The sequence below is a fragment of the Salvia splendens genome, chromosome 5 (assembly GCF_004379255.2).
Source record: "Salvia splendens isolate huo1 chromosome 5, SspV2, whole genome shotgun sequence".
In the NCBI taxonomy this organism is placed as follows: domain Eukaryota; kingdom Viridiplantae; phylum Streptophyta; class Magnoliopsida; order Lamiales; family Lamiaceae; genus Salvia; species Salvia splendens.
In genome coordinates this window covers 3,852,874-3,875,342 of record NC_056036.1, presented here as the reverse complement: position 1 = coordinate 3,875,342, position 22,469 = coordinate 3,852,874, and the positions used below count along the sequence as shown (strand labels likewise).

The following is a 22,469-nucleotide window of genomic DNA, read 5'->3' as shown; positions in this document are numbered from 1 at the left end:
TTGAACTCGATTGATCAATTTAAAATAATTCAGTTTAAATAATTCCTTCGTAGGAATCTACCGACTGCCATCTTCCTGGGAGTGGCGACGCCATTTTCAAAACTATAAAGAATTGCTAACAAAAAATCCAATCCAATCCAATCCACACACGACCTGGGTTTTGGTTAAACGAAGAAGAAGGGATGAATCAGATGGATTCAGCGGCTTTGGATGATATAATCAATCGATTGCTTGAGGTCAAAGGGAGACCTGGGAAGCAAGTGCAGCTGTCGGAGTCGGAGATGAGAAAGCTCTGTTTCCATTCCAAAGAGATTTTCCTCCACCAGCCTAATCTTCTTGAGCTTGAAGCCCCCATTAAAATCTGTGGTCAGATTTTCTCCCAAGTTTCGATTTTTTAATAGTATATTTATTTTGGTTAAACCGAAATGTTGTTAAATCGAATTAACTGTCCTATCGATTTAGTAGGGTTTTGTTTCATTTTGGGTTTTTTTTATCTTCCTGGTTTTTTGTGGTGGGTTGACTTGAAGTGGAATTCGTGATCAGCGTTGACTTTTGAGCTGTAGTTTGGGAATGATTGAGTTTATTGGTGTAGGAATGGAATATGTGAAGAGTTTTACTACTAAAGAAAGAAAAGCATTGCTGTTTTAAGCTTTAGCAGTGAACTTAGTTTATGGTGATTACTGTTTGTGAGTGTGGTGTTGTTTGTGTTGGGAGCTTAGACAGCCAAATACTCCTATCTTACTTGAGTCTGCTTTTATTGTTATGGAATTACTGTGTACTTCTTAAATAGTGGTGTTTGAGTATACAGAGTTGCATATTCGGTTTTTGGTCTTGATTAGGGTGTTTATAGTTTCAGAACAATTGGTCTGCGGTTATGAATAATGATACGAACCTTGGTTTGCAAGCCAATTTTGGAAGGGGCTATGAGAATTGGAGAGTTTGAATGTGCTGTTATTCTCACTCATCAGATTTTTCTTCCCCGTTTTTTAAAATTTATGACATTGCTGTTTGCTTCATTCCATTCTTCTTCAGTTTTCTCCACAGCTTTTTCTGTTTTAACCCAAAAAACTTGTGGATGGCCTTCTACAAGTGCTGTATGTATTCAATATTCATGATCAGTGGTCTCCATAATTATGGAACCAGTCTCAACAATCTATGGGATGTTAAAGAAGTCGAATTTTCTTATTTGTTATGTGCTTGTGTGGCAACTCGGAAACATTTGCATTTCTAGTATGGACAACAAGTGAGGTCTAGAACGCACATGAGATTAAGTATCTTGTCTGCATTAGTAGGAGAGACATGCTTCTTCAATTTTCTTTAAAATCACTACATTAGATGCTTAATGAGTCTCTGTTCCAGTCTTTTAGCTGTATACGTGCGAGCTGCCTATTACCCCGGTCTTTTTTAAGTATCCACCGTGCATCCTCTTACTACTTCCCAAATTATGTGGTCTTATTTAGTTAAAGATCCTGTGCTGAAAAGACACACAGTGATCTTCAAGAAAAAGCTCTTTTGGTTTTGTTAATTCCTCAGTTCCAAGTTTGAGTTTGTAGTGGAACACTTGAAAATTAACGGTCTCACACATCACTCTTTCATACCCAATTTCTGTGGATTACGTATAGTACTGCCAAAATCCAGTCTTAGCTCTTCATTTTCTCATTCATAACTTTGACAGGTGATATTCATGGCCAATATTCTGATCTTCTTAGACTTTTCGAGTATGGTGGGTCACCCCCTGAATCAAACTACTTGTTCCTGGGTGATTATGTGGATCGGGGGAAGCAAAGCCTGGAAACAATCTGCCTCATGTTTGCTTACAAAATAAAGTACCCTGAGAAGTTTTTCTTACTGAGGGGCAACCATGAATGTGCTTCAGTCAACCGCATATATGGATTTTACGATGAATGCAAGAGACGGTTTAATGTAAAACTATGGAAAGTGTTCACAGATTGCTTCAACTGTCTACCTGTTGCGGCTTTAATTGATGGGAAGATACTGTGTATGCACGGAGGACTCTCTCCGGATCTCAATACTTTGGATCAAATCAGAAATTTACAGCGTCCTGCTGATGTCCCTGAAACTGGTTTACTATGTGATTTGCTGTGGTCTGATCCTAGCAGAGATATCAGAGGGTGGGGGATTAATGATAGGGGAGTGTCGTATACTTTTGGTCACGAGACGGTCAAGGAATTTCTTGAAAAGCATGATCTTGACCTTATCTGCCGTGCCCACCAGGTTTGAACTGTCTGTTGTTCTGTCAATTACCTTGTCCACTTTGTCAAATCTTAGTTTAAATGGCTCTGGCAATTTTTAGGTGGTCGAAGATGGATATGAGTTCTTTGCTGACAGACAACTTGTGACAATATTCTCGGCCCCAAATTACTGTGGAGATTTTGACAATGCTGGTGTGATAATGAGCGTGGATGAGTCTTTGATGTGCTCGTTTCAGATTTTAAGGCCTGCAGAAAAGAAGGCCAAATTTGGATTTGGGAGCACTACTACAGCTAAGCTGGGAACTCCTCTAATGAAAACAAAGGTAGTCTCCTAATCACAACTTTGACTCTATAGAATCCGACATCTTAAGGGACTTCCCGTAGGCACAATAACGTTCTCTTTTTAGGCATTCACTCTACCTTGTCATAGGCACAATCTTCGTACTTCATGTAGTTTATCTTATTTCGTACAATTTAAAGAACCTAAATCTCTACTTATATTTTGCATCATTGCAGTCATTTCTTGGTGCTAGAATAGGATGACCTTAACCAACTTTGGGGGATCGAGAATACTCTGATCGACGGCAATAATGATCACAGACGTCACTGAACTGTAGAGGGAAACAAGTCAATGTTGCATATAAAAGATCTCTTCTGTGGAGAAACTGTGAAAAATTGTAATAGCTTCGACTAATGTGTGATTTTTCGGCCATTCAGACGACGAATGATTAATCCACCAGAGATTTTCTGAACTTGTGCTTTCAGTCAGTAAGGCAAAGGTAGACCATTTTGTTTGGTCCTTTACATTGAAGATTTCCTTGTCTGTATATTATGTATAGTGATCGACTTGTTAGGTTTTAGCTACGTGTTTGTTGTTAGTTTCATCACTTTCTTGCAATTGGTGTACAGTGGAAAGAGTGAGTGAGATTTGTTGTTTATGCTCTTCTCTTTCTCATATTCAAGATGCAAGCCTATGGGATTTTAACTTCATATGAAAAACGATTTCTTCATCGATTAGAATTAGCTATAACTTGGCTTTCTAAATGCCAAAATATATACATACATACAATGGATTAATATTAGGCCATCCACAACGCTGTTCATATACCGTTCCTTAAACCACTATTTGAGGGCCCCACTGTACTTTTTTACTCCATTCCTTAACTAAGGAACGGAACCTGCAACTCTCCGTTCCTTAAATTACTATTCATTCAATTTCATTTTTTTTATTTCCAACTCAATTCAATTTAAATAAACACACTTTAATAAAAAAACAAACACACTTTATTAAAAAACACACAACATTAAAAACAAATTCAACTTAAACTTAAAAAAAATTAAAAAAGCACACATTAAAAGTCCTAAAAAAATAAAAAACACAAAATAAAAAACACACAATTAAACGTGGGAAAATAAAAAAACTACTCCGCTGGCGAATCATCCTCCGGAGGCGGTCGAGGTTTAGGGGGAGGAGGAAGACCAAGTAGTCCTGTCATATGCACAATTCCGTTCCACCAGGCCGTGAATTGGGCGTACGAGAAGCGGGAAGTGTCCGCCATTGTGGCGGTTATGTACGCCACCATAAGTGTGTCCGAGCCTCCCCGCGAGCCCGATCCCGAGGCCGACTGGCTTGATTCGCCTCGGCCCTTTCTCACTCTAGCCGCCTTCGCCGCCTTCGTCCCTTGCGGCCGACGGCGCCCACGGCTGGATCCCCCGTATTCGTCGGTCGTTGGATCCCCCGACCCCCAAACACCTGCGGTTCACCCTCGCTGGCCTCACCGGTGTCACCAGACGAGTAGTTGCCGCTCGCCGTGTGCTTCGTGCGCTTTGAGGTTGAGCTCGAGCTCGAGCGGACACCGCCGGCCCACCTTTCCTCGTCCTTGACGAGCTGCCAAATATCAACATATTTGAACTGTAGACCGGTGTCCTGGTAGAAGACGCGCAAAGCCGCCCTCAGAATGTCGGCGCCCGAAGCTCCGCTTTGGTAGTTCGCCGCTTCGGCCGAGTAGATGCCGCAAAATTTTTTGACCTGTGCGTCGACTCGGCCAAAGTGAGCACGGAGCATTGTATATTTGCGCTTCCGGGCCCCTTTCGGCTTAGTCTGGTGGTAGACATCACGGACCTTTTCCCAGAAGCACTTGGCGGCTTGTTGGTTCCCGACGATGGGATCGTACGAGACGGTGAGCCAGGCGGTGTACACCGCCTTAGTTTCTTCGTTGTTGTACGGATGCCGGCCCAGATCCTCCAGTTACACCTCCTCCTCCTCCTCGGGTGCCTCAGACGCAGCCCTAGAGCTTCCACCGCCTCGGCCTCCTCCCTGGGTGGGTTCAACGGGGATATCCTCCCGAATCTGGGACAAACCCTGAGAAAGCCGCGAGCCGGGTGGTCGAGCGTAGGCATCCACATCGAAAGTGGGTGGTTGGTACCCACCCGGCGTCGCCGACCCCTGGGTGCCCGACGTCGACGACCCGGAACCACCAAGTGTGTTGTACATGGTCTCCCAATCGCCGAACGCGTTGAGATCCCACCCACCGGAGCCGCCATCGCTGTAATTCCCGTCGCCGGACATTTTGTGAAGGAGATTGAAATAGAAAATTGGAGAGGAATTGATGTTGGTTAAGGAAGAGTAGATGTGTAGTTGTGTGTGAAATGTAATAAATTAGGTGTATTTATAGAATAAGAAAATAAAAATAAAAATTAAAAAATTAAAAAAAGTTAAAAAAACGATAATATTACCGTTTAAAAAAAATTAAATATTGCGTCATCGCTGACGTGTCCCACTCGCGGGCCGGCGAGTGGGAAGCACGCACGAACCGGGGAGCGCCACGTCGCCCCAGCGCGTGGCGGCACAAGCCGTGCCGCGTTACGTGCCGTCGGCACCCGGCACGGAATGGGAACGGAATGGGAGCGGAATGGTGCGCCGCAACGCGTTCCGCGGCGAAACCGTTCCGGCGAAACGGCACGCGGAACGCCGGCGGCACGCGTTGCGGGTGCCCTTAAGAGACGATATGAACGAGGATTTTTTACTAATTCATATCTTTATTTAGTTTTTGAATCTTGTAAAATCTAAGATTAAATAAGATTCACAAGGTGTTCTTTGTAGAAATGATTGATCCAAAAATACGGGGAAGGCCCTTTGCATTAACGCAAAATTCAAGTGAAGCTTAACATTTGTTTCTGAAACAAGGCGAATACTCGAAGATTCTCCACGTTAGTACAAGAAAATCGAGGAAGCATATTTTTCTAATAAAACTTTAAGACTAAATCTCAAAAGACACTTCCAAAATTGTTTTGGAGCCAATCTGACAAGAAAAATCAATGAATACATATAAGAGATTATCTTTTGGTCAATTGACATTGATATCCGTAATTGACATTTTTTTCCCTATGAGTTAGCAATATAAGAAGCCTTAAACCTAATATAATAATACACGAACAAAGACGAATAAACAAACAATCCATAAAAAATGATATAATGATACACCAACGAAAGACAAATAAACAAACAATCCATCAAAAATGTAGTGTATCAAACGAACAAAGACGAATAAACAAACAATCCATCAAAAATGATATAATAATACACGAACAAAGACGAATAAACAAACAATCCATCAAAAATGTAGTGTATCAAACGAACAAAGACGAATAAACAAACAATCCATAAAAAATGATATAATGATACACCAACGAAAGACAAATAAACAAACAATCCATCAAAAATGTAGTGTATCAAATAGAAGTATATAATACAAACTTGACACGGTATTCAGTAGAAGTTGAAATGTAGACTTCAAGAATCATAACACGTAACGGGTATAAATATAATCAACAAAAAGTAAAATACATATTCACATATCATAGTATTAATATACTTAATCATCGTATACTATGAATATTGTACAATTTAGTCAACGGTTGATTGATACATTTGTAAACGCATCAAACCAACTCAACAAATTCAATATACATGAAATAGTAAGTGAAAAAATAATACTAAATCCAATGAAATAAATTCTAGTACTTTGATCCTATAATAGATGTCACACTTTCTATTTTAGTTTGTCCCATAAAAATATCACATTTCCTTTTTAAAAAAAGCTCCCTCTCACGTAATCACATTAATATAAATATACTATTTTCTCTTTTCACCTAACACACAAAAACAACATCACCTAAAATTCCATGTCAATCCATAAATATGCCATCTATTATAGGACGAAGGGGGTATTATCTATCAAATTCGGTCATCTTTATATAAAGGTGAAGAATAAATGAAAATTCTTTTCTTATTTTGTACTCCCTCCGTCCCATGCTACTCGCACTTTTCATTTTAGGCCGTAAATTTGGGATTGATTTTTTTGTGTAATTAAAAAAGAATTTTAGGTGTAATGAGACATCACTTAATAAAAGAGCTATTAACTTAAACTAACATATTAATTAAATGCATTAATTCTAACTTAAATTATAAATAGTGTAAGGACTTTGTGACGAGTCGAAAAGCAAACGTGCGAGTAGCACGGGACGGAGGGAGTACTACTTCAGGCAAAAAACATTAACTATATATACAACGAAATTCTTTAATTGCTGTGATGAACAAAGTGAAAATTCTCGACTCTTCTAAAAAAGTCTCTCAAAGAAAACGCAAACGGAAAAGGGGGATTTCAAAATCGAAAAGAGGATAATGATAACAACAAGCCACACCCAGTAGAGAAAAGGTTTAAAGCTAAATTCTTCCATTTAAAACGCTCCTGCAACACGCACGCCCACTTTATTCTTCTCCCTCTCGCCCAATTCACTGGGCTCTTCATTTGTATGAGAGAATTTTGCTGAACAAGAAGGGAATTAGATGGATTCAGCTTCACTCGATGATATAATAAACCGGCTGCTTGAGGTAAAAGGGAGGCCGGGAAAGCAGGTGCAGCTCTCGGAGTCGGAGATCAGACGCCTCTGCTTGCAGTCCAAAGAAATTTTTATGCACCAGCCTAATCTTCTCGACCTTGAAGCGCCAATTAAGATTTGTGGTATGATTTTCTTCAAAGTTGCATTTTTTTTAGTTGGGGAATGTTTGTTTTGGTGATGATCTATTTTATTAGGGTTTTCTTTGATTTCGATTTTGTTGGAGAGCTTTTTGTTGTTTTCATGTGTGGGTTGACTCCAATAGGCTTTGTATACTACTCCCTCCGTTCCATAGTAGTGGAGTCATTTTGCCATTTTGGTACGTTCCATAGTAGTGGAGTCATTTCCCTTTTTAGTAAAAGTTAACACATTTCTTCTCACTTACTTTACTCTCTCTTACTTTATTCTTTCTTCATCTCTCTACTTTCTTAATCTCCGTGCCGAAAAGAAATGCCCCCACTACTATGGAACGGAGGGAGTACTTGTATTATCACGCGCACAGAATTCATTTTAGGCTGAGAGTGTTCAGAATTCGGATTAAATTGGTCTATTTACATGCTAATTGGAGTGAGGAATGCATTTGCATTTAAACCCTACAAATGATTTTGAACAAATTGTTTGCATAAGGAGTTTTATGACTTAGATAAGGAAGTGTGCTGCTAAACTTTGATGTGAAACAAGAAAATGGCAGTATGAAAAGTTCAAATGAGTTAAACCGTAGCTCCAAATTGTGGGGTGTAGTATGCTTAATTTGATTTGGACTTAGCTTGAAGAACCAAGTAAAGTTGGAGCATACTATTATGGAGGTGGACAGCTTGTTGTCCTTGTACTAGTTCCCTTTTTAAGTATTCCTTATCAGTCAACTTCATATCTTTTCTGTGCTAGGCATTGGGCAAATAATCTAAAAATTATAGTGTAGTGATTTGCATAGACGATTGTAGCTATACTATCTTTGCTATTGGGAACTGGAAACATATTCAAACCATCATCAGAGATTTCTTCTACAATTACGTACGAGAAGATATTTTCAGATTTTTCTTATGACGGATGGCATGACCCATTTAATCTTTATCAAGGATAATTGATCCTATTACCTCATGTGGCTTTTGAGATTCTGTTGCTGTTATGGGAAAGTCTTTGGAAAAGTGATTAATTGAATGATATATTATACATAACGTTTAGTTGATCAAAATTGTATGGTCCTCTTGGTTGAAGAAATTTAGAAAACCACATGTAGTATTTTATTTCTTAGACTGAATTCAAATGGAATGTTTGAATTTCGAAAGTTCTGCATATACATATTTGAATTTTGAAATTTCTGCAGTTATTGTGCATGTTACATGTCTCTGGGACTGGCATAAGTCACTATTAGTTCATTCTTCCTTGTGATTATTTCATCAAATTCCATTCTTAACCTTTCCCCATGTGAATCAATTATTCGGCAGGGGATATTCATGGCCAATATTCAGATCTTCTTAGACTTTTCGAATATGGTGGATTGCCCCCAAAATCAAATTACTTATTCTTGGGGGATTATGTGGATCGTGGGAAGCAAAGCCTGGAAACAATCTGCCTTTTACTCGCCTACAAGATAAAATATCCTGAAAACTTCTTCTTACTGCGGGGAAACCACGAATGCGCATCAGTCAATCGTATATACGGATTCTATGATGAATGCAAAAGACGGTTTAACGTAAGACTATGGAAAGTTTTCACAGACTGTTTCAACTGTCTACCTGTTGCAGCTTTAATTGATGAGAAGATATTGTGCATGCACGGAGGACTCTCTCCAGATCTGCACGATTTAAATCAAATTAGAAATCTACAGCGCCCGACTGATGTTCCTGAAACCGGCTTACTGTGCGATTTACTATGGTCTGACCCCAGCAAAGACGTCAAAGGATGGGGAATGAATGATAGGGGAGTCTCATATACTTTTGGTCCAGATAAGGTGACAGAATTTCTTCAAAAACACGATCTTGACCTTATTTGCCGTGCCCACCAGGTTTGATCTGTAGTTGTTCTTGTTGAGTGCATGGTAAAGTTATGGAATTTAAAACTAAGTTATCCCTAATATTCTTGCAGGTGGTTGAAGATGGATATGAGTTTTTTGCTGATAGACAACTCGTGACAATATTCTCAGCCCCAAACTACTGCGGAGAATTCGACAATGCTGGCGCGATGATGAGCGTGGATGAGACCTTGATGTGCTCCTTTCAAATCTTGAAGCCTGCAGAAAAGAAGCCCAAGTTTGGATTCGGAAGTAGCACTACTACCACTAAGCCAGGAACACCTCAAATAAAAACGAAGGTAATCCCCACCCCAATTCTACTTTTCCGATACTGCCCTGTATGCATATTTGTGTGGTCATTTACTTTACTTTGTAGCAAGAATAAGGTGATTACGGATTTAAGAATAGCAGCTGTTTTATGTAACCAAAAATGTTCAGAGCTATATATCAATGGCGAGCCAAGGGTCCAACCATAAAAATACTTATATTTTGGTGTTTCTTGATTCTCTTTAGTGATAAGTGGAGTTTTGCAACAAAATTAGTGTGTAAATGATGTATTCACCTCGGATGTTACTATGATTGTAGTCGTTTCTTGGTGGCAAGATGGGATGAGAAGACGAAGAAAATTGGGTTCATGAAGATGAGCATTGATCTTTGTTTTGAGGGAAGTCGGAGGAGGAGGAGAAGTAAGCTCGGGACTTTTTCATCCTAGGAGACTACAACATCGTAATATCTTGTACGTAATATGTAATATGTAATATGTAATATGACGTCATTTATATTGGGAGTTTGGATCACAAATTATACTTTTGTGACGCTTAGGAATGAGAGAACCCCAAAATAGACACATGAATGAATTGAAACCAAACAAGGGTCCTTAATTTTTTGTGACGCTCGGGATTTGAAGTCAGAAAACCTCAACAAAGTAGTACTATCGCATCTCAGATCTCTCATTCTTCCAGAAACGAATTCACGACTGCCGTCAGCCGTCCCATCTCTGTTCTCCGGCAAAATACAGCACCACAGCAGCTGCTAGCCCACTGTTGCGGCTCGAGGTTGCCTTGGTTCAGCCACCATGCGCCACCGCTGTTCGCTGCTGCCCAACCGCATCGCCTCAAATTGCAATCTCTCCCCCTCTTCTCAAAATATGGAACTCTAAATTCCTTCTCTCAATCCCTCTATCTTCCCCAAAATCAGCACGGCGCCTCTGTCGCTGCTCCGATCCGCCGAAGTCTAAGCACCACCGAATCCATCTCACCCCTCTCGGTCTCGCATCTGTCTCCGTCGCTTCTTCCTTCCTAGTATTTCCCAATATCTCTCTCGTTCTCCATCACCGGCGCTCCTCTCTTCACCCTCTCAACTCTCTCTCGTTTCACCGCACCAAAACAAGCCCCAAATTCCTTTCTGTCTCTCTCTTCCTGGCTGCTGATCGGAGGAGTTGTCACCGTCTAGACCAGCTTCGCTCTATCGTCGCCTGCAACCTCTCGACTTCCTTCCTCATTCTTCATCTAATGGCGTATCCCTCCGCCTTTCCTCGCGTGCTGCTTCAACTCTCCCTCTCCGTCGTTCACTACTTCTGCCATTCTTTGAATTTGGGAACTTTTGTGTGTGAAAGAAGAGATTGAGGGAACTTTTGGCGGAACGTGCCGGATTTTTTGGAACAGAAACTATCTGCGTTTGATTGCGTTGAAGGTTTTAAGTGGGATCAAGAAGAAAAATAATATGACTTGGGCTCATAACAAATGGGTTTTGAAAAGAAAATAAAGGAATTGGGCTCGCATGATATACCATGCTAATTTGGGTTTCTCAAAGAAAGTTGGGCTTAACCCAAAAAGAATTAATTTGATGAAAAAGGTTTCTCAAATAAATTGGCTCAAACAAACAATTACTAGAATACTTCTTGATTGACCGCCAAAGTCCTAAACTCTTTCAATCCTAAAAAAGAAGCAAATATTAAACAAACCAAAAAAAACACTTCGGCTTGAAAATCGACATCCTTTCGAGCTCAATTAAAATGTAAAATGTCGAGGTGTTACAGTAAAGTTTATTTTTAAAAATACTACATACTCATATCTTGGTATTCAAACATGAATCTCTAATAAATAATTATGGAGTATGATTTTTTAAAATTTATTAGTTATTTTATAACATATATGTCCTCTACTTAGATATATTTTTGTCAATCATTATTTCAATTTAGATTTCGTTAATTAGACATTTTTGCATATAATATTTTTAGAATCTCTTTAATCTACATAAAAAATAATCAAATAAAGCCCAAGCCGGCCCGGCCCAACCCACTTCGCACATGGGCCTGGGCTGGACCGGGTTGAACAAAATTAATAAAAGCCCGGCCCAACCCAATCCGACTCAGACATGAGCCTGGGCCGGGCTGAGGCAAAATATAGGTGGGCCAGGGCAAGGGCCAGCCCACTTGACAGCTCCATTTTGAGAGCTGGTTTTATCAATGGAGTTGTATCAGAGTTAGGTCAAAAGAATAGAACAAATGGAGGTTCGATTTGGGGGCTATAAATGAAGACATTAACGAGTCCCCAATTTAAGGACATTTTATAAGTGTATCCTCAATTCAAGAATATAAGAACGCTATTCATTATTGCGTGTCCACTTTAAGGACATTTTATATTTGCATCCCAAATTTTTTAGGGATTTTAAAAATCTTGCGACACAAAAAATTGCGTGTGGAATTTTGCGATGGATTTGTTGTAGTATGTTACTGAGGACGTATTTCTTTCAATAGTCAATTCAACTAGTTATAACATATAGTATAATGTAAATGGGCTACTAATAAAGAGTCATGTACTCGTAGAGTCGGTGAACAACAATTATTCTTTTATTATTTGAATATTTTATGACTTTTAGCATTATTAAAGCATTATACTACTCCTAGCGTATACTTTGTTCCCATACAAATGTATCGTTGTTTAACTAGTCTGGGTTTTTAGGTAATTTCCTATTTATTTAAACATTATTAATACAGTAATACCAGTTATTTTAGTACTCCACATAATTTTAATTATTACTATTACTATTACTTTATAATAAAGGAACTACGAGTAGTAAACATGGTTCTCATTTCTCAATTTCAACCAGTGGCGGATCCGGGGGCCAGGTGGGGCGGTCGCCCCTACCCGACCGTCCGGAGAGCCTAAATTTTTCATTGAATCAATCCGAAAATAGGATATCCGCCCCCTCCATAGAGTGTAGAAATAATTTTGTTTTCAATAAATGGCATATAAAATATAGTAGTCCAATGGTTTGGTTGTTGGATTTTTAACTTAGATGTCTAGGGTTCAATCCTCAACAAAAACATATTTATTTTCATTTTTCATTTTTTATTTTATCAATTCATATTTCTTCTTATTATCAAAATAATACCTTTAAATACTACTAAGTTGCATATATTATGTTGTTATATTTATTCTTTAGTTAAAATCTTTTTTAATTTTGTGTTAAAGTCTTTTTTATCCTAAAGTACTTATAATTTAATCCATGCATCTTAATTATTCTCTATGTAACAAAGTAAACATTTTAAATATTTTTGAAATATGAATATTTAGTGCTCTACTTATATCACTTTTGTATATAATATTTACAGTGATTTTAAATGTACATATATTTACACTAATTTTATATTTTAAAATGAATAATACATATTTGCAAGCTAAAGCATGTTTATATTTATATAATTTTTTATTTTAAAATGAATAATACATATTTGCAAGCTGAAGCATGTTTATATTTTATTAATGAAGCTAGTGCAGTAATGCTACTTAAATATTAATATAATATTTATTTATTTTATTATTAAAAATAATATTAAATTAAATATTTAATATTTAAATATAAGTTCCGCCCCCGCCATTTTCGGGTCCTGGATCCGCCACTGATTTCAACCAACTTTATTCATACAATCATACCCAAACGTGATTGTCCTCATCAACAAATATTCAATTACTAGTACTACTTTGTTTAGTTGTAACTTGTAAGTATATGTTAATTAAGTTAGAAGACTCCTACTGCTAATTTTCGTGTTCGATGACATCATTGGTTACGAGGAATTAAAATCCACTAGATATATGGAACCCGTTGCATTTATGCTTGGATAACCAAAAATTCTTAAAAAGATATGGTTATGGTTATGGTTATGGTTATGGTTATGGTTAGAAAAGAGTTTGTTTAAAATTTTAAAGCATTACATAATTTGCATTGACGCTAGTGAAAACTCATGAACATTACTGGTCTAACACTATTCATACAAATAAAATAGAAATACTATTTTCTCTAATAATTTATGATTCTTAGGTGTATATACTAAACTATAATAGATATCAATCTTTCCTAATTCAAACCTCAACCGTTAGCAACGGATCAGTTAGAGATAAATAAGGGTGACTATTAGAGTCAAGTAAATAAATAAATACACCAAGTTCTTATTTGTTTGGTAAAATAGTGTTTGTAATTAAGATTAACTTATGGTTTGACAAAATTGACCCCAACCAATAAACCTAGCTATTTACACTAATAACAAATGTGAATTATGCCTCAGCTACATGACCTCGATGGATTGATGAGAGACTACAAACGGTAAACTCATTTCGGCAACTCGCCTTCTTCCAATATTATTTGAGCTGCCGTGGCCCGGTGAACTGAGCCATAATTATCATGATGTAATAAGTAATGAATAATCTACAAAATGAAAATTGTGTTAGTTTTGACTTTTGATTGAACAATACTCCTACCAAATTATGTACATTAATTAATTCATTGAATTTGAGCCATATTAGGATTTAATACTCTTAGCTTCTAATGAATTAGATCCTGAAATAGTCCAATGATATTAATTAAAAAACATTTATATCCAACCAATTTGGAATCGTGACAAATGCCTAATTTAATCATAGTGGCCTTGTATTATGTCAAAATGCTATAAAAAATGTAAAGTTTGCACGATCATTAAAACAACTCGTGCTCTACATTTAGAATGCTTTGGGAATTTTAGTAAACCAGAGGTCATGCCAAATTCTTATATTTCCAATTTACACGTTAAAAGAATAGATTGTAGTCTACAAGTTTAAGCATATTCCTAATTTTGTTTTGCTGTGATGTTAGTTTGGGTTTAGTATTTTGCTTTGGTAAAAAATCATATTGGAGCGAATTTGGGAGCATTTAGATGCTAGTATGTTTTTTTTTAATTGTGAATATTTCTGTCATATCGCCAATCACCGTAATACAATTTCAAGTCAATCCAATTTTTTCAGCTTCGCATTGATCCAAACAAAAAATAGATACATATGAATATTGAAGATTGGTTTTAGAATTATCCTTATTAGAAATGCAGTTGACGCTACCCTTTCAAGTTTCAAATATCAATTGATGCCATTGAGACCCTTTCAAGTTTCAAATATATGTGCAGACTCTTTCTACTAGTCCGACATTAAAAAAATATCAAAAAATAATTAAATCACATTATATAAGAGTTCAAAATTGCAAGAAATATGGGTTTTTAAATTTGATTAAGAAAAGTAGCTAGTACTAGTATAATTTAAATTAATGAAAAAAATTATATCAAAACCAACTTTAAATTTCAAATGATAACATTTTATTATTTCGAATCTATATTTAACAATCTTAGGTAAAATTAAAATTATTTTCATGATTTTTAACTTCATATATGTAGATTTATTGCTGAATGATGTCGATATTCAAAATATTGTTGTGACGCTCCTCCTTTATTGCACCATTATATTTTTAATTGTTATCGAAAGAGTGTTGAATGTTTAGCCGAAGGTTGTGTTTGTTATATTTTGACAATTAATGAAATACTATTAACAAAGACGACATTCAGTGATAGGGTTTATCTTCCCTATCAGTTGGTAGAGCACAATTAGAGATGATTGGCGTGAATTGAGAGAGACTGAGAGAGCAATCAGTTTTAATTCATTATGATTAATAATAATAAAATACTTTGCACATATTTTAATATGTAGGATAAAAAAGATCTCTATAAATTAGGAAAACAAATAAAATCCTAACTATTAGAGAAAGTAAATCAAAACATAATAACTAAATAATAAAATATAAAATAAGCTAACTAATTATACAGAGATCATCAGGAATAAAATAAAATAGCAAATCCGTATCATTCAGCTATATAACAAAGACGATATTGGGCTATAAGAGTATTTGAAATAGCAAATGATTTGGATTGATTACTCGATCGAATATAAGAGTAGCTTTTTCTGATTTTTGGATTGACCGATGAAAGTCATGGGGAGAAGATGAAGTCTGACTTCTTCCTCTTCTTCTTTTAATTAGATTGGGCCGGGCCGGGCCGGGCCGGATAAATAAAAAAGAAACACCGTTTAAACTTTATTGTTTAGAGGATTCATATAGTAAACAAAATCTATCGGTCTATATCAATAATACTAGCTAGTATAATATTTGGGCATGGTCAACGATAGGGATGTCAATTTAGCCCGCAACCCGTGGGCTGGCCCGAATAGCCCGCCAAATTTATAGCGTTAGGGCTGAAAATTTCTAGCCCGATAAGCCCGCACCGATTAACCCGCAACCCGTTAGGGCCAGACCCGAAAACCCGATGGGCTGGCCCGGAAACCCGATAAAATTTATATTGTTCTATTTGTTTTACTCTAATTCGACACTTCATTGATTATTTTATAATATAGATTACTGAAAAAATAACTTTCCATTTTATATATTAAACATATAAATTATATATTAAGTTTTTATTAAAATAATAATAGATAAATGAATTAGAAACTTCAATTTCACTAAAAATATATTTAGTTTCACTAAAAATATATTTAAATTTCTAAACATGCTTTAAAATATCTTGTTTATGTTTTATTTTGCATAAATCTCAAATATTAGTATTTGATCATGTTTATGTTTGAGTTTAAGCATATATCTCAAATTTATAATAATTAAATATTTTACATTTGATAAATATAACTAATTTTCACCATTATTTATTGGATTGATCACATGTTAATTTTATCGATAGCAACCCGATTAACCCGATGGGCTAGCCCGAAACCCGAGCTTTTAGGGTTAGGGTTGAACTTTTATAACCCGGAAAAATAACAGCCCAATTAGCCCGCACCCGATTGACCCGCAACCCGAATAGGGTTAGCCCGAAACCCGGTGGGCTGGCCCGATTGACATCCCTAGTCAACGAGATCACCTATTTACAAATTTTGTCACTTGTATTTGGACAATAATGCATCTCAATAATAATATTTGGGCAGAGTCAATCAATAAGAAGAGTTTTAAGACTGTAGTATAAAATTCTAGTAGTATTAATTATCAATCAGTTTAATCGCATCTCAATAGATATCAGTAATCAAAGGGCATTAGTTGAATCGTGCAATAAGAATTTATCAATCAGTTATAAAATTTTGGCACATCAATTATTCTAAATAATTAGGCGACCATTATATTTGCTCTTAACTTTTTATATATATATATATAATTTCAACTTTAATTTTTATAAGTCCATGTTGACATTTCTCTTTACATTTTACTTGATCGAAGAACAATTTTCGGATTCGGGTAGTGCGATTTCCCAATTTAATAGCCCTAAATGACGACAACCTTTGTCCACATTTAAAACTCAAAGTGAGATTGGATTAAGAGGAACAATAATAGAAAGTTGGAAACTCTCGTAGAAAACACACAATACCCAAGTGTCCGACGTCGATGATGTACATAAAATTTGTATGGTATAAGTTGTAGTAACTCGTTACCATTAAACGAGAAAATAGGAATATGTATTCGTGATGTGTTGGCGGCACAATCTACGTCTCAATCCATCCTATTTAAATATATACCCACGTAATCGCCCGTTTTTGATCAAAATATGGATAATTGATATGACACATGAATTAAGATAAAATTGATAAAGTCAGAGAGATTAGCAGAATGATAGTAATTAAAATAGCATTAGTGGATAGTATGACCCATATTATGAGTAGTGTTTAATGGTGGTATCAATTGTAAATAAGTTGATGCATAATGATAATAAATTGGGATAACTTTCCAAAAATAAAATGCACATATTTTTGTGGGACATATGAAAATAGAAAGTGCATATAGTTTTATAGGACGAATGGATTGTATCATATATCAACCACCACCGCATAACAGAATACTATCAGTTAAAACATGTTTAACACCCCATAATTTAGATGTTTTTCAGTTGTTATGACTCATTACTAATAGCATATAACTATCATAGAATTTTCCGTCTAGTATTAAGCTGTGAAACCAAACATAATACACATTCAATCTTGCAAACCAAATGTGCCCTTCGTAAGGTGCATTTCCTTTATTATACCGTTTCAGTGCATGTGTTTTGGTGATTAGAAAGAAGCTCTCTAATGCATTTCATGTTTGATGATCAAACATACAGCCAGAGAAGGCATTTAAATATTTTTCTTAATAATAGTATGTTAAGGGTAGTCTTCCTTAACGTTCGAATTCCACATAATCAAGAAACATAAATCGAAGTTGTCGGGCGCCCAAGAGATTTGGGTCGGCGATTCCTCCGGCAGAAAGGGTGCTGGGCGCGAGAGAGGTTCTCGTCGGCAGCGATAGAGAATTAGAGTTTTGCAATTCAAGCCAAGTTAGGCGAAATACTGATTTCATTAATTGGTTGAATTAGGGGTGGCAAATCGTGCGTGTCGGGTCGTTATCGTGTCGACACGATAACGACACGACACGATAACAACAAACACGAACACGACCCGTTAAGAAAACCCCAAACACGAACATGAACACGACCCGCTACCCTCAGACACGAACACGATACGAACACGACACGAACCACTTTGGGTCAACACGACACGATAACAACACGTACATGAGATGACACGATAACGACTCGATAACAACACGACCTGATAACGGTGAAACCTATTAAAAACATCCAATTGCTAATTAAAAAATCTGATCTAAACATAAAAACATCAATAATTTCTTAGTAACAAAATCCAACAAATATCCAACAAATATCCAACAAAATTCAACAAAAATGAAAATAATAAGAATTAATAATATTATAATATTATTTCTTAACGGATAACACGAACCCGACACGAACACGACACGAAATTTTCGTGTCCTTAGCGGGTCGACCCGATAAGGACACGAACCCAATAAGCTCTGACCCAAACCCATTAATTTTGTACCGGTTCGTGTCGTGTTATCGTGTCGTGTCAAAAATTGTCAGCCCTAGGTTGAATTAATAAAAAGATAACAATCTATCCTATTTATAATACTAGAATACTATACCCTAACTTATAGAACAAGATAACAATATATGGAAAGATTTGGTGAATCAAAGATAACTAATTAATTGGGATATGATTGTATCAACTCCCCCACGGTTAAAATCCACCTTGTCCTCAAGGTGGAAACCACGAAGCAACGAAGAGTTGAAAGAAAAAGCTTTGGCGATTTATCTCCTCCGGGATCAAATGTAAACGTGCACGGTCGTTGTTTCAATCTCCAATAACCTACTATTGCATATTCAATGTAAACATCCTCAACGAACATCCTCATGATCGTAACATGAAATGGCTTGTTATCAAGTTCCCCCATCCTCTTCACACCCACACGAGAGTATATGGACTTGTCTTTCAACCCATTAATCGTATCTTCGCGAGCATCCTGTAGCTCATCTTTATACCGATTATGGAGCTTCTCTGGTATTGAAGGAGACACGAGGGACCATGTATCTGCATTCACTCCCTTCACAGATGTCTTTGCGAGACAACCATCGAAATCAAATGTTGCGATTTTACTTAAATCATGAAGACCATTATCGCTGTTGGATATTTTAGTGTAATTGGATTAACTTGATTGATCAACGTGATCATAATGAGACATCAAATAAGTTGGAAGTGCGGAGTGTACACTTATTTGAATTCGTTATGATTAGACGGGGGTTCGGGGGCAGCGCCCCCGAGTAGCGGGGTCCAAGGGGTGGCAGCCCCTGGCTGGGTCCAAGGGGCAGAGCCCCTGGCTGGGGTCGAGCTGTACAGAAAATTCATCCGGAAACGTAATTTCCGAAAGTTGAAAGACTATTTTGCAATTTCCTATTCCTATCGCTGCGGTGGGTTACCATCGAGAAGCGTCGCGATGTATCGCCGCGAAACTCCTGAGCGTTGCCTCCGGTAAGGAGGCTGGCAGGCGGAGCCACGTCATCTGCGCCGTCCACGGAGAGCTCTGGATGAAAGCACCAGTTGTTAAGGGTAGCCTTCCTTAACGTTCGAATTCCACACAATCAAGAAACATAAACTGAAGTTGTCGGAGCCCAAGAGGTTTGGGTCGGCGATTCCTCCGGCAGAAGGAGTGCTGGACGTGAGAGAGGTTCTCTTCGGCAGCGATAGAGAATTAGAGTTTTGTGATTCAAGCCAAATTGGGCGAAATACTGATTTCATTAATTGGTTGAATTAATAAAAAGATAACAATCTATCCTATTTATAATACTAGAATACTATACCCTAACTTATATAACAAGATAACAATATATGGAAAGATTTGGTGAATCAAAGATAAAGATTACTAATTAATTGGGATATGATCGTATAATAGTAGTATTACTTTCTTTTGTGGGCATTAATGTATCATTGTGTTTGTTTCTGTTGGTGCAGGCTATGGTGTTCACTGGGAGTGTTTTCTTTGTTTGGTTTCACCAAATACTTCAAGTCATGATTCTGGATTTGAGCATAATGAATCAAGTGATAAATTTGATTTCCAAATTGCCATTTATCATTAATTTGGGCTTAATCGGAAATAAATCCAGTTGGGCCTAAAGCCTTTTCAGAGAGGTCTGGCCCGATTTTATTATGATAGGTGGCCTGATTTATATCTCTCAGCTTATCAATAAGTAGTGAGAGTTGGATTTAATTCATCATTTATTAGGATAAAGCCATAAGATTTTTAATTGCTGATATTTTTTTGTGATTTTAAAGCCTCCCACCAAACATTTTTTATTTTTTTGAATTTCGTAAAATCGTCAATTTTTTATATTTTCCATGCCAAAGCGTACATCACAATTCAGAAGCGAGTCAGAAAATAAGTGGCTTATTAAAAAATTTAGATCCAGAAGGTATAACTAACATTCAATCTAAATATTTGGCTAATTTTCTTGTTCTTCGTCGGTTACAAAGAAAAGCCTCCAACCAAATTCCTGAAAAAATAAACCTGAATTCTTGATCGATTAAATATTAAGTACTAATTTTCATTCCATCAAACTAAATAAAATGTTTTACTTCCATTAATGACTATAAATGAGTTTATCTTAAATTATAAAGCATTCCATTGCAGCATTTACGCGGGCGAAAACTCATGTACGTCACAGGTCTCAGACAATATATTTGAGATTTGAGAACAAAATATATTTGACGTTATTCATACAAATAAATAGAAGAATAAATATAGAAATAGAGAAGGGATCGAAGGAGAAAGAACTGCTACTCTTAGAGCATCCATAACTGTGCTCTTGCCAGCGGTACGATTGTGGGTCCGACCCCACTTTTTCTGCATGCTCTCTGGCAAGAGCACAACACCCACAGCTGTGCTCTTCCGCAAGGACGAGCACAATTAATTTAAAATTCAATTACACAAAAACATTTCCATAATACTAAATTCATTAAAAACCACAATAAATATTACAAATTACAAATAAAATAAAAAAGACATAATAAAAATCCTAAAAATTAAAAATTACATAATTAAAATCATAAAAATTAAAAATTACATAGTTAAAAAACTAAAAATTAAAAATTACATAATTAAACTCCTAAAAATTAAAAATTATATGATTATTGGCTAATATTACCCGAGGAAGACTACGCATCCGGCGGCACCAACCCCAATTGTTTTTTGAGACCCAATATCATGTCCTCGTGCGTTTGAAGTTGTGTGGGGGTCATAGTTGACCTATCGGCCATATTGAGTTGGGCCAAAAGGGCCCACAACGAGTTGTTCGGGGGTGGAGGTGGAACATAGGGTGCGGGTTCGGGGGAGGGGTAGATGGAGTCGCGGCGCGACGGCGTTCGGCCGCGTCCTTCTTCCTTCCTTGCGGTCGGCATCGGGAACCGCTTGGTCCGGCGTCGGGGCTACCCAAGTTAGCTTCGGCGAGTTGGCTAGCCACTTCTTCGCCGGCGTCGGATAGGGATGCCGACCGTGACCGTTTGGAGGAGCCGCTAGAGGAGGATGTTACGCCTCCCAGATACTTCGGGTGCGTCCTCGTTTCGTGCCAAACATTTTGGTACTTGAACGACTTACCATTCATGGATTGGTAGGTGCTCAGCGCCGCAGTGATGATGTCGATCTCGCTCCGGCCGCTCCCGACATTCCGCGACTCCTGGAGGAAATAGCCATTGAACTTGCCAATTTCGTCGTTGGCTCGGCCGATGCAGTTGCGCACCATACTCTCGTTGCGCTCGATCGTTCCCGGCGGCCGGTTTGCATTGTACCGCCGAGAGACGCGCCACCAAAAGTGATCGCCGGATTGGTTCGTGCCAACCACCGCATCTTCGGAGATTTCCAAGTACGCCTTGAACAATCTATCCATCTCCGCCGGTGAGTACGGTGTGCGGACACCGGCGCGAGATGGAGGAGTCGGAGTTTGGGAAGGGACGGGAGGCCTAGGCTCCGATGTCCACCCGTATCGCCCATCGGAGGCACCTTGCTCGTCGACCGGGTATGGCCGGTAGCCACCCGGAACGCCCGAATCTTGGGTGAGAGGAGGGGCCGAATAGTTCGTTTCCGGACTAGGAAACGGTTGTGAACCGAACCATTCGGGGTTCCAACCGTGGGAACTCGTAGGGTTATCGTCTTGGCCGGACATAGTGATGTTGTAGGGTATGAGAGAATGAAGATGAAAATGGATATGAGAGATTGAAGATGAAAATGGATATGAGAGAATGAAGATGAGAATTGTGTAGTTTGATGTGAATTTTTGGGAGTGAAATTGGGGGTATTTATAGATGAAAGTGTGTATTTTTGGGGTAAAAAAATGAAAAAAAAATTAAAAAGTGGAAAAAAATGGTTATAAACGGATATATTTTTTTTGGGAAGTGAAAATTTTTTTTATCGGTTTTTTTAATTAAAATTTTTTTTTAACACAACGACTATGCCGTTGACGAATCCCAGCGCGCCGTGCCAGCGGCGCGGACGGCCGTGGCGACGGACGCCACCGTTGTGGATGCTCTTAATTGAATACTACTTGTTTGATCAATTATGCACATAATATTACTTTTCAGTGTAGTGAAAAATTGTAACTAGCAAGAATA

General features: G+C 37.6%; 2 protein-coding genes across 2 annotated transcripts; both read left to right on the top strand.

The window, feature by feature from the left end:
• Positions 1-37: 37 nt before the first annotated feature.
• LOC121805219 (serine/threonine-protein phosphatase PP1-like) lies at positions 38-3,156 on the top strand. The gene is made up of 4 exons (XM_042205015.1): positions 38-366; positions 1,676-2,235; positions 2,315-2,536; positions 2,730-3,156. The coding sequence occupies exons 1-4, from the start codon at positions 183-185 to the stop codon at positions 2,754-2,756; spliced, it is 993 nt and encodes a 330-aa protein (XP_042060949.1). The 5' UTR covers positions 38-182; the 3' UTR covers positions 2,757-3,156.
• A 3,650-nt stretch (positions 3,157-6,806) lies between these two features.
• LOC121804598 (serine/threonine-protein phosphatase PP1 isozyme 3-like) lies at positions 6,807-10,014 on the top strand. Its single transcript, XM_042204204.1, has 4 exons — positions 6,807-7,237; positions 8,558-9,117; positions 9,198-9,422; positions 9,709-10,014. Exons 1-4 carry the CDS (start codon positions 7,063-7,065, stop codon positions 9,733-9,735), a joined length of 987 nt encoding a protein of 328 aa, XP_042060138.1. The 5' UTR covers positions 6,807-7,062; the 3' UTR covers positions 9,736-10,014.
• The last annotated feature ends 12,455 nt before the right edge of the window (positions 10,015-22,469 follow it).